This window comes from Elephas maximus, chromosome 16 (assembly GCF_024166365.1).
Source record: "Elephas maximus indicus isolate mEleMax1 chromosome 16, mEleMax1 primary haplotype, whole genome shotgun sequence".
NCBI classification, from domain to species: domain Eukaryota; kingdom Metazoa; phylum Chordata; class Mammalia; order Proboscidea; family Elephantidae; genus Elephas; species Elephas maximus.
This window is the reverse complement of record NC_064834.1, coordinates 3,088,848-3,106,437: the sequence shown is the minus strand read 5'-3', so window position 1 is coordinate 3,106,437 and position 17,590 is coordinate 3,088,848. Positions and strand designations below refer to the sequence as shown.

The 17,590-nt window shown below is 42.0% G+C and overlaps 1 protein-coding gene across 3 annotated transcripts in view; it reads left to right on the top strand.

Moving 5' to 3' along the window:
- Positions 1–17,590, top strand: part of ERCC6 (ERCC excision repair 6, chromatin remodeling factor) — a 103,168-nt gene that overhangs the window by 45,081 nt on the left and 40,497 nt on the right. For all 3 annotated transcript variants that reach the window (XM_049854756.1, XM_049854754.1, XM_049854755.1), the window contains one exon: positions 8,366–8,501. In XM_049854756.1, the coding sequence (XP_049710713.1) occupies positions 8,366–8,501 (136 nt within the window). The remainder of the gene's footprint in view (positions 1–8,365; positions 8,502–17,590) is intronic.

Below are 17,590 nucleotides of genomic sequence, written 5' to 3'. Positions count from 1 at the left end.
TAAATTATTTGCCTTTCAGACTTCAGTTTGGGTTTTAACATCTTGGATGTCATTTAGTAAATTCCTAAATATGAGTAAGTGGCCTGAAAAAGTTCATAAACTTTCAAAGGTGAATGTTTTATTTGTAATTCCTGCTACATTCTAGACTCTGAGTAGTGGATTTCCATCCTGCCAGCTGAAATCTTTGACCGTGGAGATACTGGCTTGTCCTAAATTCATTAGATAATCAGTGATAGTCAAAGATGAAAGGAATTGTAGCCAGTTTAGTAATTGATGCTAATTACTCTAGTACATTTAGCCATTGCTTATGCTCATCTCACTGGTATTGAAGGTTGGAAAAGAGTACTTCAGTTTATGAGGCAGTTAATGGACTTTATTACCCCTGCTGTGGCTCAGGAGCCATCTAGGGCCGCGCCTAGAATTCAGCTCCATATAAAAATCCCCGTGTTCTTATATCAGTGGGAGAACAGCGTAAGTTAAAGGGCGTAATGATGCCCATAGATGTTTAGCCAGAATAAAATACTGACCATGAATGACAAATTGTGAATCCTCACTGTGGCAGTTTACAGAAGGTGTGTTAAAAAGAAAAAAGGTTGTATAACCGGGAAAAAAGTATTTATGCTTATTTGAGTGTGAGTTTGTTTTCATATTTTTAGACAGCCTTTCGTTGGTTGTTTCCTAATCCCTGCTAAGTACATACTGAGATCACACGCTTTTATTCCCCTTGGAGAGCGTAGAGGAGCTAGTCCATTTAATTCTTTTTAGCATTGTCACGTAAGGGGCAGGGCTGAGTCACTGCTCTTCCAGGGAACTTGGAGGTGGTACCTGCACAGAACCACTTTAGTGTATTCCCCGCCCCTTGGTGAGAATGATGGCTTGGAATTTCTACAAGAAGATGTAATAACCTGCTGTAGCCTCTGGCTTTTTGTCTTTTGGACCCTTCCTACTAAGTCCCCGCTAAGCAGGGTGAATGGCCGTGATTGTAGGGGAGAGGTAGAGAGGAAATAAAAGTGGATGGAGGCATTGTCTCACACTGGAGTCACCAAGGGCGTGGGGTAGCATCCTTTTGGACATAGTACAAGGGTAAACTTTATCTAAGATACGGCTTGACTAAAATTTCCCTGTTTTTCTGTTAGGATTACAGATTTTCTTTCGGGTATGTGCAAGGTGATTTTTAATATTTCAGGCATGGTGGATTAGGCATTGCCATCACAAAAGAGACTGTCTCTGCCTTCATGGAGCTCAGAAGGAATATAAACAATTAGAGTGGGGGTGCTAAGTCATGTGATGGGGCTGCTGTAGGGTACTAGATATCATGGATGCACCAGGAAGGGTCCTTAGCCCACCTGAAGAGAAAAGGACAGTGAAGGCTTTGTGGAGGAGGTGACATCCCCACGGAGATCTGAAGGGTGAACAGAGCTTACTTAGGATAAGAGGCTAAGCAGGAGCAACACAGAGAGGAGAAGCTAAAGAAGTACACATCTTCTAGGAACTGAAGAAAGTTGGAGTTGGCGGGATGCTGAATCGTGGGTACGAGTGGTGGGGTTAGGGAAGTGTCTTAGTTATCCAGTGCTGCTGTAACAGAAGTACCACAAGTAGATGGCTTTAACAAACAAATTTATTTTCTGACAGTTTAGGAGGCTAGAAGTCCAAATTCAGAGCTCCGGCTCTGGGGGAAGCCTTTCTCTCACTGTCGGCTCTGGAGGAGGGCCCTTATCTCTTCAGCTTCTCCTTCCTGGGTTATCTTTATGTGGCTTGGCATCTCTCTATCTCTCCTTCTTTCAATTGCTTGTTTAATCTTTTATATCTCAAAAGAGGTTGATGTAAGACACTCTCTATACTAACCCTGTCTCATTAACATAACAAAGACAACCCATTCCCAAATGGAATTATAACCATAGGCGTAGAAGTTAGAATTTACAGCACATATTTTGGTGGGGACACAATTTAATCCATAACCAAAAGTGAGAGAGATAAGGCTAGAGGGGTGAGCGGAAGTCAGATGCTCATGGTCTCATAGTTCAGGTTCAGAGGGTTAGACTCTGTCCTGAGAGCAGTGGGTGACCATTGAAGGCTTTTAGGCAAAGGGATGAGACATTCAGATTTTTTCTTTTTTTTTTTGGTAGTGATCATGCTGGAAGTTGCAGTAATCCAGGTGAGAGATGGTAGTAGCCTGAACTGGAGTAGTGACAGTTAGGAGGAGAGACATGGATGACTGTGAGTGGGATTTAGGAGCTAGAAGTGGCATGATCTAGGTGTGGGTTGGATGCGGTAGAGAACAAGAGGGAGTGATAAGGATGAGGCCCCAATTTCCGATTGGAGTGCCTGGAGAATGAGTGACGATTCTGTTCATTGGACTAGGAACACAGGGCGAGGGTCTGGGGGGTGATGTGTGTTGCCTTTTAGCTGGCTGTTGGTTAGAGAGATGGGTGGTTGGCTGCAAGTTCAGGTGGACTAGGAACACAGGGTGAGGGTCTGGGGGGTGATGTGTGTTGCCCTTTAGCTGGCTGTTGGATAGAGAGACGGGTGGTTAGTGGGAAGTTCAGGTGGACTAGGAACACAGGGCAAGGGTCTGGGGAGTGATGCGTGTTGCCTTTTAGCTGGCTGTTGGATAGAGAGACGGGTGGTGGGCTGGAAGTTCAGGAAGGCAATCTGGGCTGGAGACGTAGATGGAGCCATCAGCAGATGCACAGGACTGGTCGCGTCATACATAAGGTTGCTGTGAGTTGGAGTTGGCTCGATGGCACCTGATAACAGTGTATAGACAGGAGTTGAAACTTTGGGAGTTAATGAGACAGTACAGGGAAGGTGTGGACATTGTAGTAATATACACACATTTCACATATTCAGCATACTTGTTGGCCAGAAAAGGCAGGGGAGGGGGAGTGTGACAATTTAAACAGTGCGGGTGGCTGCTCCTGAATGGGGGAGAGACAGGCTGTGGGAGATATGGCTGCCTCAGTCAGCCTTGGCTCCCAGTTGCCTTCTGTAGCGTGAGCTGAGTGAGTCAGCTCACAGCTCCCACCGATGGTTTTGACTTCTGCTTCATTTTCTTCTGTGCACGACTAGCATCCAACCCTCAGCAAGCTTGAAGACAAAGTGGCTACAGGGCACGGGAACACTGATGTAGTGGAGATGTGGTTTCAGGAGCCTAGGTAATGGTATTGGCCTCAGACAAGAAAAGGAGCTTGCTCCATTAGAACAGGAGGGAAGGAGGCAGGGTGAGTGGAGACTTAGACAGCTCTCTGTGGTGTATAATGTGTTAGGATACCTTGGCTGCAGGTAAATAAAACTTGGCCTCACACTGGGTTAGACGAAATTTATGATATACCTGGAAACCTTCAGAAAGGGTGGGCTGTAGAGGCGACAGGATCAGCAGCTCAGTGATGTCATCAGGGGCCCAGGTACTTGATCTCCTCCTGAGGCCAGTTCTCCTTGAGATCTCCTTGGCACCATAGCTCCATTGCCCAGTGACCATTGAGCTGTAGGCCTCCTCGTTCACAGGCAGCAGGATAAAGCAAGAGGTGAGACTCCCCTAACTTAGAGTATAAGTCCTCCCCCTTAGCTTTGCTGATTGGTGATTATTGCCGGGAAAGTGCCTGTCCCTAGAAGGCTTCAGATGGACCCTTATACCTGCTTCTCCCCTCCTCCCCGTCGCCAGACAGTGGTTAGAGTCCCATAAAGCATGTGTCTACAGGCAGGAAGTGGGGTGCTGCACAGATGTGTGACTCTGGTAGGAAAGAAAGAGGTGACGTGAATGTTGAGAGAGTGGCCGTGAAAGTCTCCCGCTCTACCTGCATGTCTGTGAATTGGGGTGATTCCGTAAATCTTTGTTCTTGTTTTTTTCAACTTATGAGCATTTCTCTGTATCATCAATTATTCTTCAGAAACCGTTTTTAATGGTTATGTGATATTCCATCTTATTTAACAAACCCTTACCTGGTATTTACTATATGCCAGGCACTGTTGTAAGCACTTCATAGATGTTAAAGGATGTAATCTTCATAATAATCTGATAATAATAAAAAAAAATAGGTGCTGTTATTATCCTCTTTTTAAGATGAGAAGGGAGGTCCAGAGAGGTTAAACGATGTGCCTGACATCACATGGCGAGCGTATACAGAAGCTGGGATCTGACCAGGGCAGTGCTCCTGACTACTCACCTGTGCTATCTGAAAGCATTATCAGCCCTTTCTCCCATGTGTCTGTCAGTTTGTTGTATTGTGGGGGCTTGTGTGTTGCTGTGATGCCGGAAGCTATGCCACCGGTATTCAGATACCAGCAGGGTCACCCATGGAGGATGGGTTTCAGCGGAGCTTCCAGACTGACAGACTGGGAAGAAGGACCCGACGGTCTACTTCTGAAAAGCATTAGCCAGTGAAAACCTTATGAATAGCAGCAGAACATTGTCTGATATAGCGCTGGAAGATGAGCCCCCCAGGTTGGAAGGCACTCAAAAGATGACTGGGGAAGAGCTGCCTCCTCAAAGTAGAAAAAAACCCAGTGCCGTTGAGTCGATTCCAACTCACAGCGACCCTATAGGTCAGAGTAGAACTGCCCCATAGAGTTTCCAAGGAGACCCTGGTGGATTCGAACTGCCGACTCTTTGGTTAGCAGCCATAGCACTTAGCCACTGTGCCAAAGTAGAGTTGACCTTAATGATGCGGATGGAGTAAAGCTTTCGGGACCTTCATTTGCTGGTGTGGCATGACTCAAAATGGGAAAAAACAGCTGCAAGCATCCATTAATAATCAGAACGTGGAATGTACGAAGTATGAATCTAGGAAAATTGGAAATCGTCAAAGATGAAACGGAACACACAAACATCGATATCCTAGGCATTGGTGAGCTGAAATGGACTGGTATTGGCCATTTGGAATCGGACACTCGTATGGTCTACTGTGCTGGGAATGACAACTCGAAGAGGAATGGTGTTGCATTCATCGTCAAAAAGAACGTTTCAAGATCTGTGCTGAAGTACAGTGCTGTCAGTGATAGGATAATATCCATACGCCTACAAGGAAGACCAGTTAATACGACTGTTATTCAAATTTACTTACCAACCACTAGGGCCAAAGATGAAGAAATAGAAGATTTTTATCAGCTGCTGCAGTCTGAAATTGATTGAACATGCAGTCAAGATGCATTGATAATTACTGGCGATTGGAATGTGAAAGTTGGAAACAAAGAAGGATCAGTAGTTGGAAAATAGGGCCTTGGTGATAGAAACAATGCTGGAGATCAAATGATAGAATTTTGCAAGACCAACGACTTCTTCATTGCAAATACCTTCTTTCGCCAACATAAACAGCGACTATACACATGGACCTTGCCAGATGGAACACACAGAAATCAAATTGACTACATCTGTGGAAAGAGAAGATGGAAAAGCTCAATATCGGCCAGAACAAGGCCAGGGGCCGACTGTGGAACAGACCATCAATTCCTTATATGCAAGTTCAAGTTGAAACTGAAGAAAATCAGAGCAAGTCCATGAGAGCCAAAATATGACCTTGAGTGTATCCCACCTGAATTTGGAGACCACCTGAAGAACAGATTTGATGCATTGAACACTAGTGACCACAGACCAGACAAGTTGTGGAATGACATCAAGGACGTCATCCATGAAGAAAGCAAGAGGTCACTGAAAAGACAGGAAAGAAAGAAAAGACCAAGATGGATGTTAGAGGAGACTCTGAAACTTGCACTTGAGCGTCGAGCAGCTAAAGCAAAAGGAAGAATTGATGAAGTAAAAGAACTGAACAGGAGATTTCAAAGGGCTTCTCGAGAAGACAATGTAAAGTATAATAATGACATGTGGAAAGAGCTGGAGATGGAAAACCAAAAGGGAAGAACACACTTGGCGTTTCTTAAGCTGATAGAACTGAAGAAAAAATTCAAGCCTCGAGTTGCAATAGCAAAGGATTCTATGGGGAAAATATTAAATGACGCAGGAAGCATCAAAAGAAGATGAATACACAGAGTCATTATACCAAAAAGAATTAGTCGATGTTCAACCATTTCAAGAGGTGGCATATGATCAGGAACTGATGATACTGAAGGAAGAAGTCCAAGCTGCTCTCAAGGCATTGGCGAAAGACAAGGCTTCAGGAATTGATGGAATATCAATTGAGATGTTTCAACAAACATATGCAGCGCTGGAGGTGCTCACTCATCTATGCCAAGAAATATGGAAGACAGCTTCCTGGCCAGCTGACTGGAAGAGATCCATATTTATGCGTATTCCCAAGAAAGGTGATCCAACCGAATATGGAAATTATAGAACAATATCATTAATATTCACACGCAAGCAAAATTTTGCTGAAGATCATTCAAAAATGGCTACAGCAGTATATCAACAGGGAACTGCCAGAAATTCAGGCCGGTTTCAGAAGAGGATGTGGAACCAGGGATCTCATTGCTGATGTCAGATGGATCCTGGCTGAAAGCAGAGAATACCAGAAGGATGTTTACCTGTGTTTTATTGACTATGCAAAGGTATTCGACTGTGTGGATCATAACAAACTATGGATAACACTGGGAAGAATGGAAATTCCAGAACACTTAATTGTTCTCATGAGGAACCTTTACAGAGATCAAGAGGCAGTTGTTCAGACAGAACAAGGGGATACTGATTGGTTTAAAGTCAGGAAAGGTGTGTGTCAGGGTTGTATTCTTTCACCATACCTATTTAATCTGTATGCTGAACAAACAATCTGAGAAGCTGGACTATATGAAGAAGAACGGGGCATCAGGATTGGAGGAAGACTCGTTAACAACCTGCGTTATGCAGATGACACAACCTTGCGTGCCGAAAGTGAAGAGGACCTGAAGCACATACTAATGAAGATCAAAGACCATAGCCTGCAGTATGGATTACATCTCAACGTAAAGAAAACAAAAATCCTCACAACTGGACCAGTGAGCAACATCATGATAAACAGAGAAAAGATTGAAGTTGTCAAGGATTTCATTTTACTTGGACCCACAGTCAACAGCCGTGGAAGCAGCAGTCAAGAAATCAAATGATGCATTGCATTGGGCAAATCTGCTGCAAAGGACCTCTTCAAAGTGTTGAAGAGCAAAGATGTCACCCTGAAGTCTAAGGTGCGCCTGAGCCAAGCCGTGGTATTTTCAGTCACATCATATGCATGTGAAAGCTGGACGATGAACAAGGAAGACCGAAGAAGAGTTGACGCCTTTCAGTTGTGGTGTTGGCGAAGAATATTGAACATACCATGGACTGCCAAAAGAAGGAACAAATCTGTCTTGGAAGAAGTACAGCCAGAATGCTCCTTAGAGGCAAGTATGGTGAGACTGCATCTTACATACTTTGGACATGTTGTCAGGAGGGATGAGTCTGTGGAGAAGGACATCATGCTTGGCAGAGTACAGAGTCAGCGGAGAAGAGGAAGACCCTCAACAAGGTGGACTGACACAGTGGCTGCAACAATGAGCTCAAGCCTAACAGCGATTGTAAGGATGGCGCAGGACCAGGTAGTGTTTCTTTCTGTTGTGCATGGGGCCGCTGTGAGTCGGAACCGACTCGACAGCACCTAACAACGACAACAACATCAGTGTCCACTTTTTCTACAGTACAGATAATGCTGCAATGTGTATGCCGTACCTAAGTCTTTGCATTGGGCTTTCTGGGTCACCCTGTGACTATTTTTGAGGCTCTTGCACTGTACGGATAAGCCACTCTCCATGGGAGCATTGCTAGTCAGCACTCTCAGTATGGACTTTGCAGCAGGCAGCAGTATTGTGGTGTCCGTCCCGTGGGCCTTAACATGTGGAGCAGGAGCAGCGGCAGAAGCACGGTGTAGCTCTGGTGGTTGCTCACCACCTGTAGCCACGGTGCCTTGGGCATGCTGCCCTTCAGAGCCCCACCCCGTCCCCGGAGGTAGTCCTAGCCTGCCACTTCCCAGCGCTGTGAAGATTGAGTTCTGTGGGTGAGTCTCGGGGTAGACTGTAAAGCTTCAGACACATTTATGATGCTCTGCTGTTCCCTTAGGTTGAGATAACACTGTCTGATAACTTCCCGGATGTGGACTAGAAGGGAAGAGAAAGCAGTTTTTGTTATGTAGTTTTGGTTTTCCTTACCATAGATGTTATCTTGTAATGCCTTGCAGCTTTCTCTGAACACCTGCATCCATTATTGATTGTAGAGAGTTCACTTACTGGGTTTTAACCTCAAAAGTTTTCTCTTTCCAGGAAATACCAGTAAATTTCCATAGCTAGCATTTTCTTTTTTGAACTGTTAAGATTTTTTAGGGGGGAAGGGTTGGGTGGGAGAAGGGCATGATCACTCAGTATACTACTGTCTTTCATGATTGTATTTTCTTCTTGAATATTTTGGGTGCAGGTTCGAGGGGTTAGGTCCAACTGTAATTGTCTGTCCAACGACAGTGATGCATCAGTGGGTGAAAGAATTTCACACGTGGTGGCCTCCGTTCAGAGTGGCAATACTGCATGATACCGGTTCCTATACCCACAAAAAGGTAACGTTTATAATGATACAGTACCTTTTTGTTTTGTTTAAAGCCCTCCATTTTATAATTTGTTTTTTCTTTGATCCATGACTTTTTCAGAGGTACGTTCCTGTGTTTCTTTTATGCATTTTTTAAAATCACGCTATTGTTACTGGCTAAATTTAGAAATCTGTATTTTCAAAGCAATGATGAGTATATTTATTGTTCTAACAGCACTTTGTGGTGTTGTGACATGTTTGTTGTCCACAGTCACAAAACTGGACACCGACAGGGCGCCACCACCTAACAAAGTAAATCGGAGTAGAAACCAGGCGGCTTACGTAGCAGCTCCTGGCTGGACTGGGGGCATTAGCAGCTTTAAACAGCTTTAAGAATCTGAATATAAAAAGTAAAATAATAAGTTTAATTTGTAAATGCATTTGTTAATATTCCTTTAGAACATCTTTTATTGAACAAAAGAAGCAACATGCCATTTTGAGAATGTTAAATAATTTGTATTGTTGCTTTTTAATTAAGTTGCTTTTTCTCTGAATCCTTGATTATCCTGTAACTACAATCACTATATTTGTATAGTGTATTTGAAAGTTGTATTTCCTCACTTATTTACAGTTTTGTTATCAAAAAGGAGGTTTATCTGTGCGTCTATGGGCAGAACTTACTATGTTGCATTGTGGTTTTTTTCATTGTTTTTTCTGTCTCACCATCTAGACTGTGAGCTCTGAGTAGGGGCTGTATCTTACTCGTTTAAGTATCCCTAGTGCCCTGTAAACATTTGCTGAGCAAATACTAATTACACATCGTTGTGGATTGAATTGTGTCCCCCAAAAATGTGTATCAACTTGGCTAGACCATGATTCCCAGTATTGTGTGGTTGTCCACCATTTTGTGATCTGATGTGATTGTCCTATGTGTTGCAAGTCCTAACCTCTATGATGTTAACGAGGCAGGATTAGAGGCAGTTACACTGATGAGTCAGGATGCCATCCACGGGATTAGGTTGTATCTTGAGTCAATTTGTTTTGAGATATAAAAGGGGGAAGTAGGCAGAGAGAGGAGTGGGACCTCCTACCGCCAAGAAAGCAGAGACGGGAGCAGGGCATGTCCCTTGGACCTGGGGTCCCTGTTCTGAGACACACCTAGACCAGGGGAAGATTGATGAGAAGGACCTTGCTCCAGACCTGACAGAGGCAGAAAGCCTTCCCCTGGAGCTGGTTCCCTAAATTTGGACTTCTAGCCTCCTAGACTGTAAGGGAATAAATTTCTGTTTGTTAAAACCGTCCACTTGGTATTTCTGTTACAGCAGCACTAGGTAACTAAGACACACATTTTCACTGTGGATGTGCAGGTTACATTATTGACAAAGAGTATGTGTTTGTTTTGAGTTCTTTCTTTTCTGAGTCTTTTGAACTCCTGAGTGAGCTCTCGTGGACCCTCGTGAAAAGAGTGCTGGGTGCAAAGAACTGTTGAATGTTTGCCTCATTGAGGTGGACACGTGAGACTCTGAACTCCATCCATAGATTTGCTGATACTCCTTTTCCTGCAAATTTTTATTTTGTCCATGATCCCTGGCTAAGCGGAACTTTTTTTGATAGAAGTGCATGAGAAATGTCTCTAATGTGGAAGCTCCAGTTAGGTGAGATGGAATTTTGCTTATAGGGGCTGTTGTTAAGCAGACTGACTTTGTCCTGAATTTTAAATGAAAGGTGGAAAACAGACCGAGTTAAGGTCATTAGTGAAGTAGGGTACATGCTGTGATAGGAAACCAGGGCATCAGGAAAATAATAAAAGAATTTTGATTTTTTTTTTTCTAGTTAAACTCTAAATTATTGTAACCCTTATTAACAACAATTTAATTCCTTTTTTGGTTTCCATTGTCTATTGGCATTTCTGTATTTTGTATTACAAAAGCCTTTAGCAGGATTCAGTAGTTTGTCTGAAAAAGGCAAAATTTTCATATGTTCCTCTTTATTTTTTAATTCTCTTTTGTGTTAGTGAAGTGTGTATTTCACACCTTTACCTAGATCATGGCTTACCTTCCTTCCCTGTGTTACTGAAACATGAAGAACTACCTTCAGGTAAGTGGGCTCTGAGATCAGTCGACTCATGAGTGGAAGTAGAGTTGGCAGTGAAGCCGCTGGTGAGACTTGGCTTCCTTAGCTTGTTTGGAGGGCAAAACCTTAAACAGCAGGTATTTCACTTTTGGTTACCATTGTTCCATCTTCTGAGATTGTTTTGCATTTATAGATACAGGCACACGGATGATTGTTCCTTCAGGTTTTTTTACAGTTTACCTAAGGACTTTAACTCGAAGTTTCTTAACTTTTCAGGAAAAGCCATATTCTTGCACAAAGGAACTGTTAACACGGCCTCGGTGTGTCAGCGTCACAGATGATGAATTGCCGTGTTTGCTCTGCATAGGACTTACCAGTGACACTTCCAAGGTTCCAGCTTTGGCTTCTGGATTAAATTGCCCAAGTGCATCCTCTGCTTCTTCCTTTCTGATTTGTGTGTACGGACCTTTGCACACCACCCCGCACACACTTCTGGCTTACGTCTGTGTGTTACGTTTGCTGTAGAGTTTACATTTGTCATTTGTGTTTCAAATATTCTCCCCAGGCCGTTCTGTTCTGCTAACCTGGAATGTAATGCCTGGCTTCCTTTCCATCCTTACAGCTGAGATGTCTTCTCCCCACGGGTCAGCTGTCTGTACCCACTCACTGTCCTGTCTGAATTTAAAACCGATGCTCAGACACAGGCCATTCGATGCTAGAGGGAGAAGGGAAGAGAAGAAAATTTCACTCTAGAAATACTTGGAAGAGTAATATCAGAGTTGTTTTGTTCATCATTCAAGTAGATTATTTTCCTAATGAATTGTGACTAGTGTGACTTAGCATTTTATAAAATTTTTATTTAAAGAGTAGACACCAAATGATCAAAGAATTTCTAACTAGAGCACATTTATCGTCCTTTTCCCCCAGATTGCCTTTGAGCCTTCTGTCTCTCTCACCATTTGATCCCATGTTACCTTTGTTAGTATTTTTTTAATTGGCATCATAATTTAAAATTACCAGGTGAACACCCAGCAGTCGTGAGAAATTATCCAGCTGATATTTTCAACCAGTCAAATCGGATAAGAAAACTTGCGGGCTTCTGAGTCTTCCTAACGGTTAACTGAATCTCATTTATTAGGATGTAAGATTTCCTTTTTCTGGTTTTTATGATCTCTTTTCTCTAACATAGAGAAATTATTGTAAGAGCCAATTAATATTTGTTCAGATATTTTTGTTGAGTGACTATAAACACCATATTCCAGTGTTTGATGCTGTTTGTGTTCAAAAAAATGGATATGATGTTGTTGAGTGGCCTTGAAAAGCTAGCAGTATTGCAATGAAAAGATGCTAAGAGACAACAGTTTTGTGATAACTTACGTAGTTCATAGTGGATGGCAGCACTTTAGCACTATGTTTTAAAGTTTATTTAGTGCTTAAGGGTCCTTTTTTCCAGTTTATTAAAAGATGTGTAATTAGAAATCTCTTGCTTATATAATTATCACTTTCTCTCTCCCAGACCTATTTCTGCTATGTAGAATCTAGAAATACTGTGAAATGTCTTTGGTAATTCATTTTTTAAATCTCATTCTGGTCATGCCAGTTAGAATCATAAGTAGGAAAAACAACTAAAGTATGAAATTTTAAAAGCATAGGTTTTACAATTACCAGACCAAGGCTTGGATTTTGGTTCTGCCATTTCATAGCTTTGTGATGTTGGGCAAGTCACTTAGCTTCCCTGAACCCAGTTTCGTCACTTGTGAAATGGGGTAACAGTACTGGACTTCTTGTGAGAAATTATTGCGTTAGTACGCGTGTATGAGGAGCTTAGTGTGGTCCCCAGCATGTAATATTTACTCAGGTAGTTCTTACTGTTGTTAAAAACAAAGAATATTATAGGCTCTTCATCTCAGGGATTGAGGAGAGATGCTGGAAGAGGCGGCTCTGAACGATTCAATGTAAATCTATTCAAGAGAGAAGGTTCACACCTGCTTTGCCAAAAATATTCATGAATGACCACTTCAGTCAACATCTAGACTTTCTTTCTCACGTCTAGATATATTTGGCCCCAGATGGAAACAATGAAATAGAATATTAAAATTCTTTTTAGGAATGCAGTGTGTGGTTAAAAAACAGACCACACAAAAATGTGACCATTTGATGAAAATACCATTGTATGCTCTTTAAAAAGGCCTGTTTTTTGAAACACTAGTGCAAACAGACTTGGCTTTCTAAAAAACTGGGAGAGTCAAGTAAAAAACATACATAAAGGTAGAAAAGGGCCACATGGTCCCCCAAGCATCCTAAATGTCCCAACCACCTTCCAAGTATACAGACTATAACACAAAATGGTATAATTCCTGTTAACTTTAGAGACGGTGTGTACACCTGATGCAAGAAATGATAGATGTTAGGCTTGTTCTGTGCGGTATATTGTAAAATTATGTTGCCGGGTCCTTTTTTTCTTCATTGTCAGCACAAATCCTTGTTTATTAAAGATTTAGCTTGAAGGAAATTTTAATTAATTACAGGTGCAGTAACTCCTGCCCAGGAAGCTGCGGTGCTGTGTTTACCGTGAATGGCCTTCATGTGCCTGTGCTCCGCAGCTCTCCCCGCCTGACAGTGTGATTTATGGCTGCTGTTTTCTACCAGTCCACTGTTTGCCCTCTAGGAGGGATTGGTCTCCTGAGCCTCCATAATAACAGCGGCACTTGCACAGACAGTTTTTAATGACAGCAGCACTGCATTCAGTAAGTCAGGCTAATTGCAGATGTACCCTATTAATTGCAAAAACTAGGAGAGGTTACATATTTTACAAGCTTTTAATTTGAAACCGCCTGAGATGATTTGTCTTAAGCGTTTGGATAGAGATGTCCATAATATTCAACAATTCACCATTACTGAAACTCCAGTTCAGGCAGTTAGAGAATTCTGAGATCGCATAGGGTGCAAACAAGCAGTCTGAGGTGTGTTTCTACTCGGTGGCTGATAAGTAGAGGTTGTATTTTTAATGAGGACGTTTTAAAAAAAAATTTCTTGTTCTTTTTTTTTTTTAAAGCGTCTTATTAGTTTTTGTTAGTGTTTGTTTTGAGTTCTTTCTGAACATGGTATAAATTCTGTGTTTCTATAGCCTAACATTACAGAATTTTCCCCAAATAAACTTGAATCCTTAAACAAGCAAAAAAAGCTAAACATTTTCTGGCATTATGTATTTGAGAGTCTTGATAGCTGATTTGTTCACGTGTAGTTCAGCTTCCCAGCTGCGCCCTGAGTGGTGTCCAAAATTCAGGGCAGCGTTGTATCCTGTAGAGGCTAATGGCAAGTCGTGTAGCCAGCAGTTAGGAGTTGTGGGGTCTGCGAGCAAGTTCACTCAGCCGGTCTGCAGGGTCGGGCTCTAACACAGTGGACATTTTACAGAAGGGAGCGGTGATTCAGCTTCTGCTGCATTTCAGGTGTAGTTTTCACCTCTCTTTTATCTCTGCCTACACACGTGGCTCTGGAGTCCGGTGTGGTGTATTCCCGTTTCACGTTGCTGTCACCTCACCCCCACCTGCTGTCGTGGGCTGACAGTCACTGCCCTCCTGGAGGCGAGAGTGGGAATCGAGTTGGCGTAGGTGCCTACCCAGCGTCCGGGTGGACAGTTTAGATATGGAGGAACATGAAATTGGCTCTGGCTCTAAAAGTCGCCACAGGCCTGGCTGGGTGACGCGGGAGGTGGCCCAGTGAGCTTCTGGTCAGCCTGCCCTCTTCACCAGGCTCACCGGTTGAGACAGGGCTGGTGGCGATGGAGTTGCCGTGGAGTGAGGGAGCAGTGGGCGTGACTACCAGTCCTGAGAAAAGATATGTGTATGTGGTGAGGCGGTGTGCCCTGAGGTACTTACTGTGCCATCATCATAAGGTAAAAAATAATAAAATGTTTAAATCAGGTGTGGCCTTCAGTGCAGTATTGTGCAGTCATTGAAAATTGTAAGTGGGAAGATGGTAAAATAATAATAACAACATAGTTATCATCTGTTGAATCTTTAATAGTACCAAGTATTGTAGTTATTTTCCAACACAGTTGTATTAAGTTTCTAGTATATTAAGACATAGGGAGAGGATAATTTCCCCCTCTTTATATTTTTCCTTCAAAATTTTCTTGGGTCTTGTACCATTTGATACTCTATTGATTTAAGAAAAAGTCAAATCCTAGTTTATTAAGTAATACTAGTGTAATTATTTTTGAAGATGTTAAATTTATAAAATTGTTAAGATTGTGATACACAAATAATGTTATTAGGTTTTTTAATAGTCAGCTCTTCCTGTGTTCATGCGATAAGCCTTCTTAGACTTATGGTTTTGCCAGGTTTTATCTGTAAAGTAACGGGGATGTATAGGCATATGCGGGATGCTGCATCCGTCCACCGGGAAAACCAGGCTCTGAGTCTTACAGCAGCGATCTGGGGTGCATTCCGTCTGTCTGTGGGTGGGAACAGTTGGATAACAGGAACCGTCTCTCCCTTTTCCCTCATGAGACCATTTGGGTCTGGTACACTTCCGGTGGGCTGAGAGTAACATCCTTTTCAAGTTCTTTGTTCATCTGTTCGGTTTGTCTAACTTTCCTTGAGTTCATTTTGTTATTTTGCTTTTTGAAAATTGTCTTTCATCAAACTGTTTGGATTTGTGCACCATTAAGTCACACTTGGTACTTGGCTGACATTCGTGTTCTCTGTGTCTGAACTCGTCCTTCTGATCCTTCTAATGCTGTGTATCTGAGTCTTGTCTTTGGTCCTGCTTTTTCACAGGTTTGTCTGTTTTGTTCGGTCTTTCAGTTTTTTGCTTTATCAGTGTTACCAGTTTTTTTCTTTAAGAACAGCTAATTTTTGTTTTTATCCTGTTCTCTCTTTTTTAGCAGCTTGAGTTGACTGCATTAGTTTAAGTCTTTCTTAATAGAGTATTGAAGCAGAATGAGTATTTTTTGTGTGATCTAGAACTCTTATGACAGCTATTAAAAGGAGCTCGCCGATGGTGATATCCAAATCCTTCATACCCTAATTTTTAAACTTTTAACTTTCTTTAGTCTTCATTTGTCTCTTCTGATCCGTCAGATTCTGAGAGAGGCTGTCTTTGGGCCTCCCAGCAGGGTTTGGCCACGTGGCTTTGTCCATACACTTCTAGAGTTTGCTTTTCTGTTGTGTTGTGGTGCTTTTTGATAGGTGGAGGGTCATGACTCTCCTCTGTCAGCATGTTGTCTCCTTTAAAATATGAAGCAGCCTCTTGAGTTCTTCTTGTCTGCTATTTACATTGTCAATCCTGCCCTTTTTGTTTGCATTTCCTTAGTATGTCATTGATAATTCCCTTATTTTCAGCCATCAGTGCAAGTCTGTTGAACGTCTTGCTTGCTATTGGGAAGTCTTGTTATAACCCACTCTCACAGGCGACACCCCAATATGGCTAATATTAAACCTACTCTCTCTATTATATTTTCTTTTCCTGATTTTTGCTGTTTTCTGCTACTTTTTCCTCTTACTGGTTTAATAGTTCTACATTCTATTTCTTTTCTAACATAGGTAGTCCCTGACTTACAGCAGGGTTCCCTTCCAACGACTCTGTCATAAGTCAGTTCTGAAGTAAGCTGAATCTCTTTTTTTTTTTTCATTATTATTACCAGGATCTTTATAAATCATAATATTGAACATTTGTGAGTGAACATCTGAGAATGATAACAGCAGCAAATTACATGCTGCAACACTGTACATAGTACATATTACTGATGATAAGATGTACCAAAAAGAAGAAAAACAGATGGTCGTAAGTGCAATTCATCATAACGTGAATACACCGTAAGCCAGGGACTACCTTTAGTGAGCCCTGGTGGTGCAGGGTCGTGCAGTGGCTAAGGAGGAAGACCTGGCAGTCTGTTCCTGTGAAGATTGTAGCCTAGAAAACCATGTGAGGCAGTTCTGCTCTGTCACAGGGGGTTGCTTTGAGTTGAAAATGGACTTGACAGTATCTAACAACAATACATGCTGAAATGCAACTGTTAGTCAATAGATAGGCTTAATATTTTTTTTAGAAATGTATTTGAACATATATTTCTATGGAGTTTAAGAATTAAACAGTATATATTAACCCCATTTCCATCCTTGCATAATATGAGTTTTTTGTACACTTTTATTTTCCCCTAATCTCACTCTAACCTTTGTTAAACTAAACTGAAATTATAGTATCACTTAAAAATATATACCTTTTTATGCTGACTAACAGTGAGCTCCTTGTATCAGGTGGACCCTTGAGACTGTATTGGCATGTCCTGTCTGGAGGGGAGATGGGAGGGTAGAAAGGGTTAGAAACTGACAAGACGGTCCCGAAAGGAGAGGCTGAAGGAGGGAGCAGGCTGACTCATTGGGGGGAGAGTAAGTGGGAGTATGGAGTAAGGTGTGTATAAGCTTATATGTGACAGACTGACTTGATTTGTAAACATTCACTTAAAGCTCAATAAAAATTATTAAAAAAAAAATATATATATATATATATATATACCTTTTTGTATTTTAGAATCCTTTCTTAACCAAGCCCATTACCGTTGAGACAATCCTGACTCACAGCCACCCTTAGGACAGACTAGAACTGCTCCATAGGGTTTCCAAGGAGCAGCTGGTGGACTCAAACTGCTGACGTTTTGGTTAGTAACCAAATTCTTAACTGCTGTGTCACCAGGGCTCCCTTTTCGTAACAAGTTGCGTTAATATTTAAAACAATGTTTTAGTATTCATTTAGGCTTAACTATTATGTTTTGATTTATTTTAAGAAATAATTGTATATTAAATACAATTTCCCCTTTTAAACTTTTTTCTTTTATGGTTTAATAAGCGGCAGTGTAGCCTAATATTTGGCAGTGCTAGCTCTGGAGCTGACTGCCTTTCTGCATTCAAATCTGACTCCACCGCTGACAGCAGCACGACCTGGTACCTTATTTACGATCTCTGAGCCAGTTTCCTCATCTTCACAGTGACGGTTCGTAACACAGTGCCTATGTCCTTTCTCAAAGAGGTTCTATGAGAAATGTAT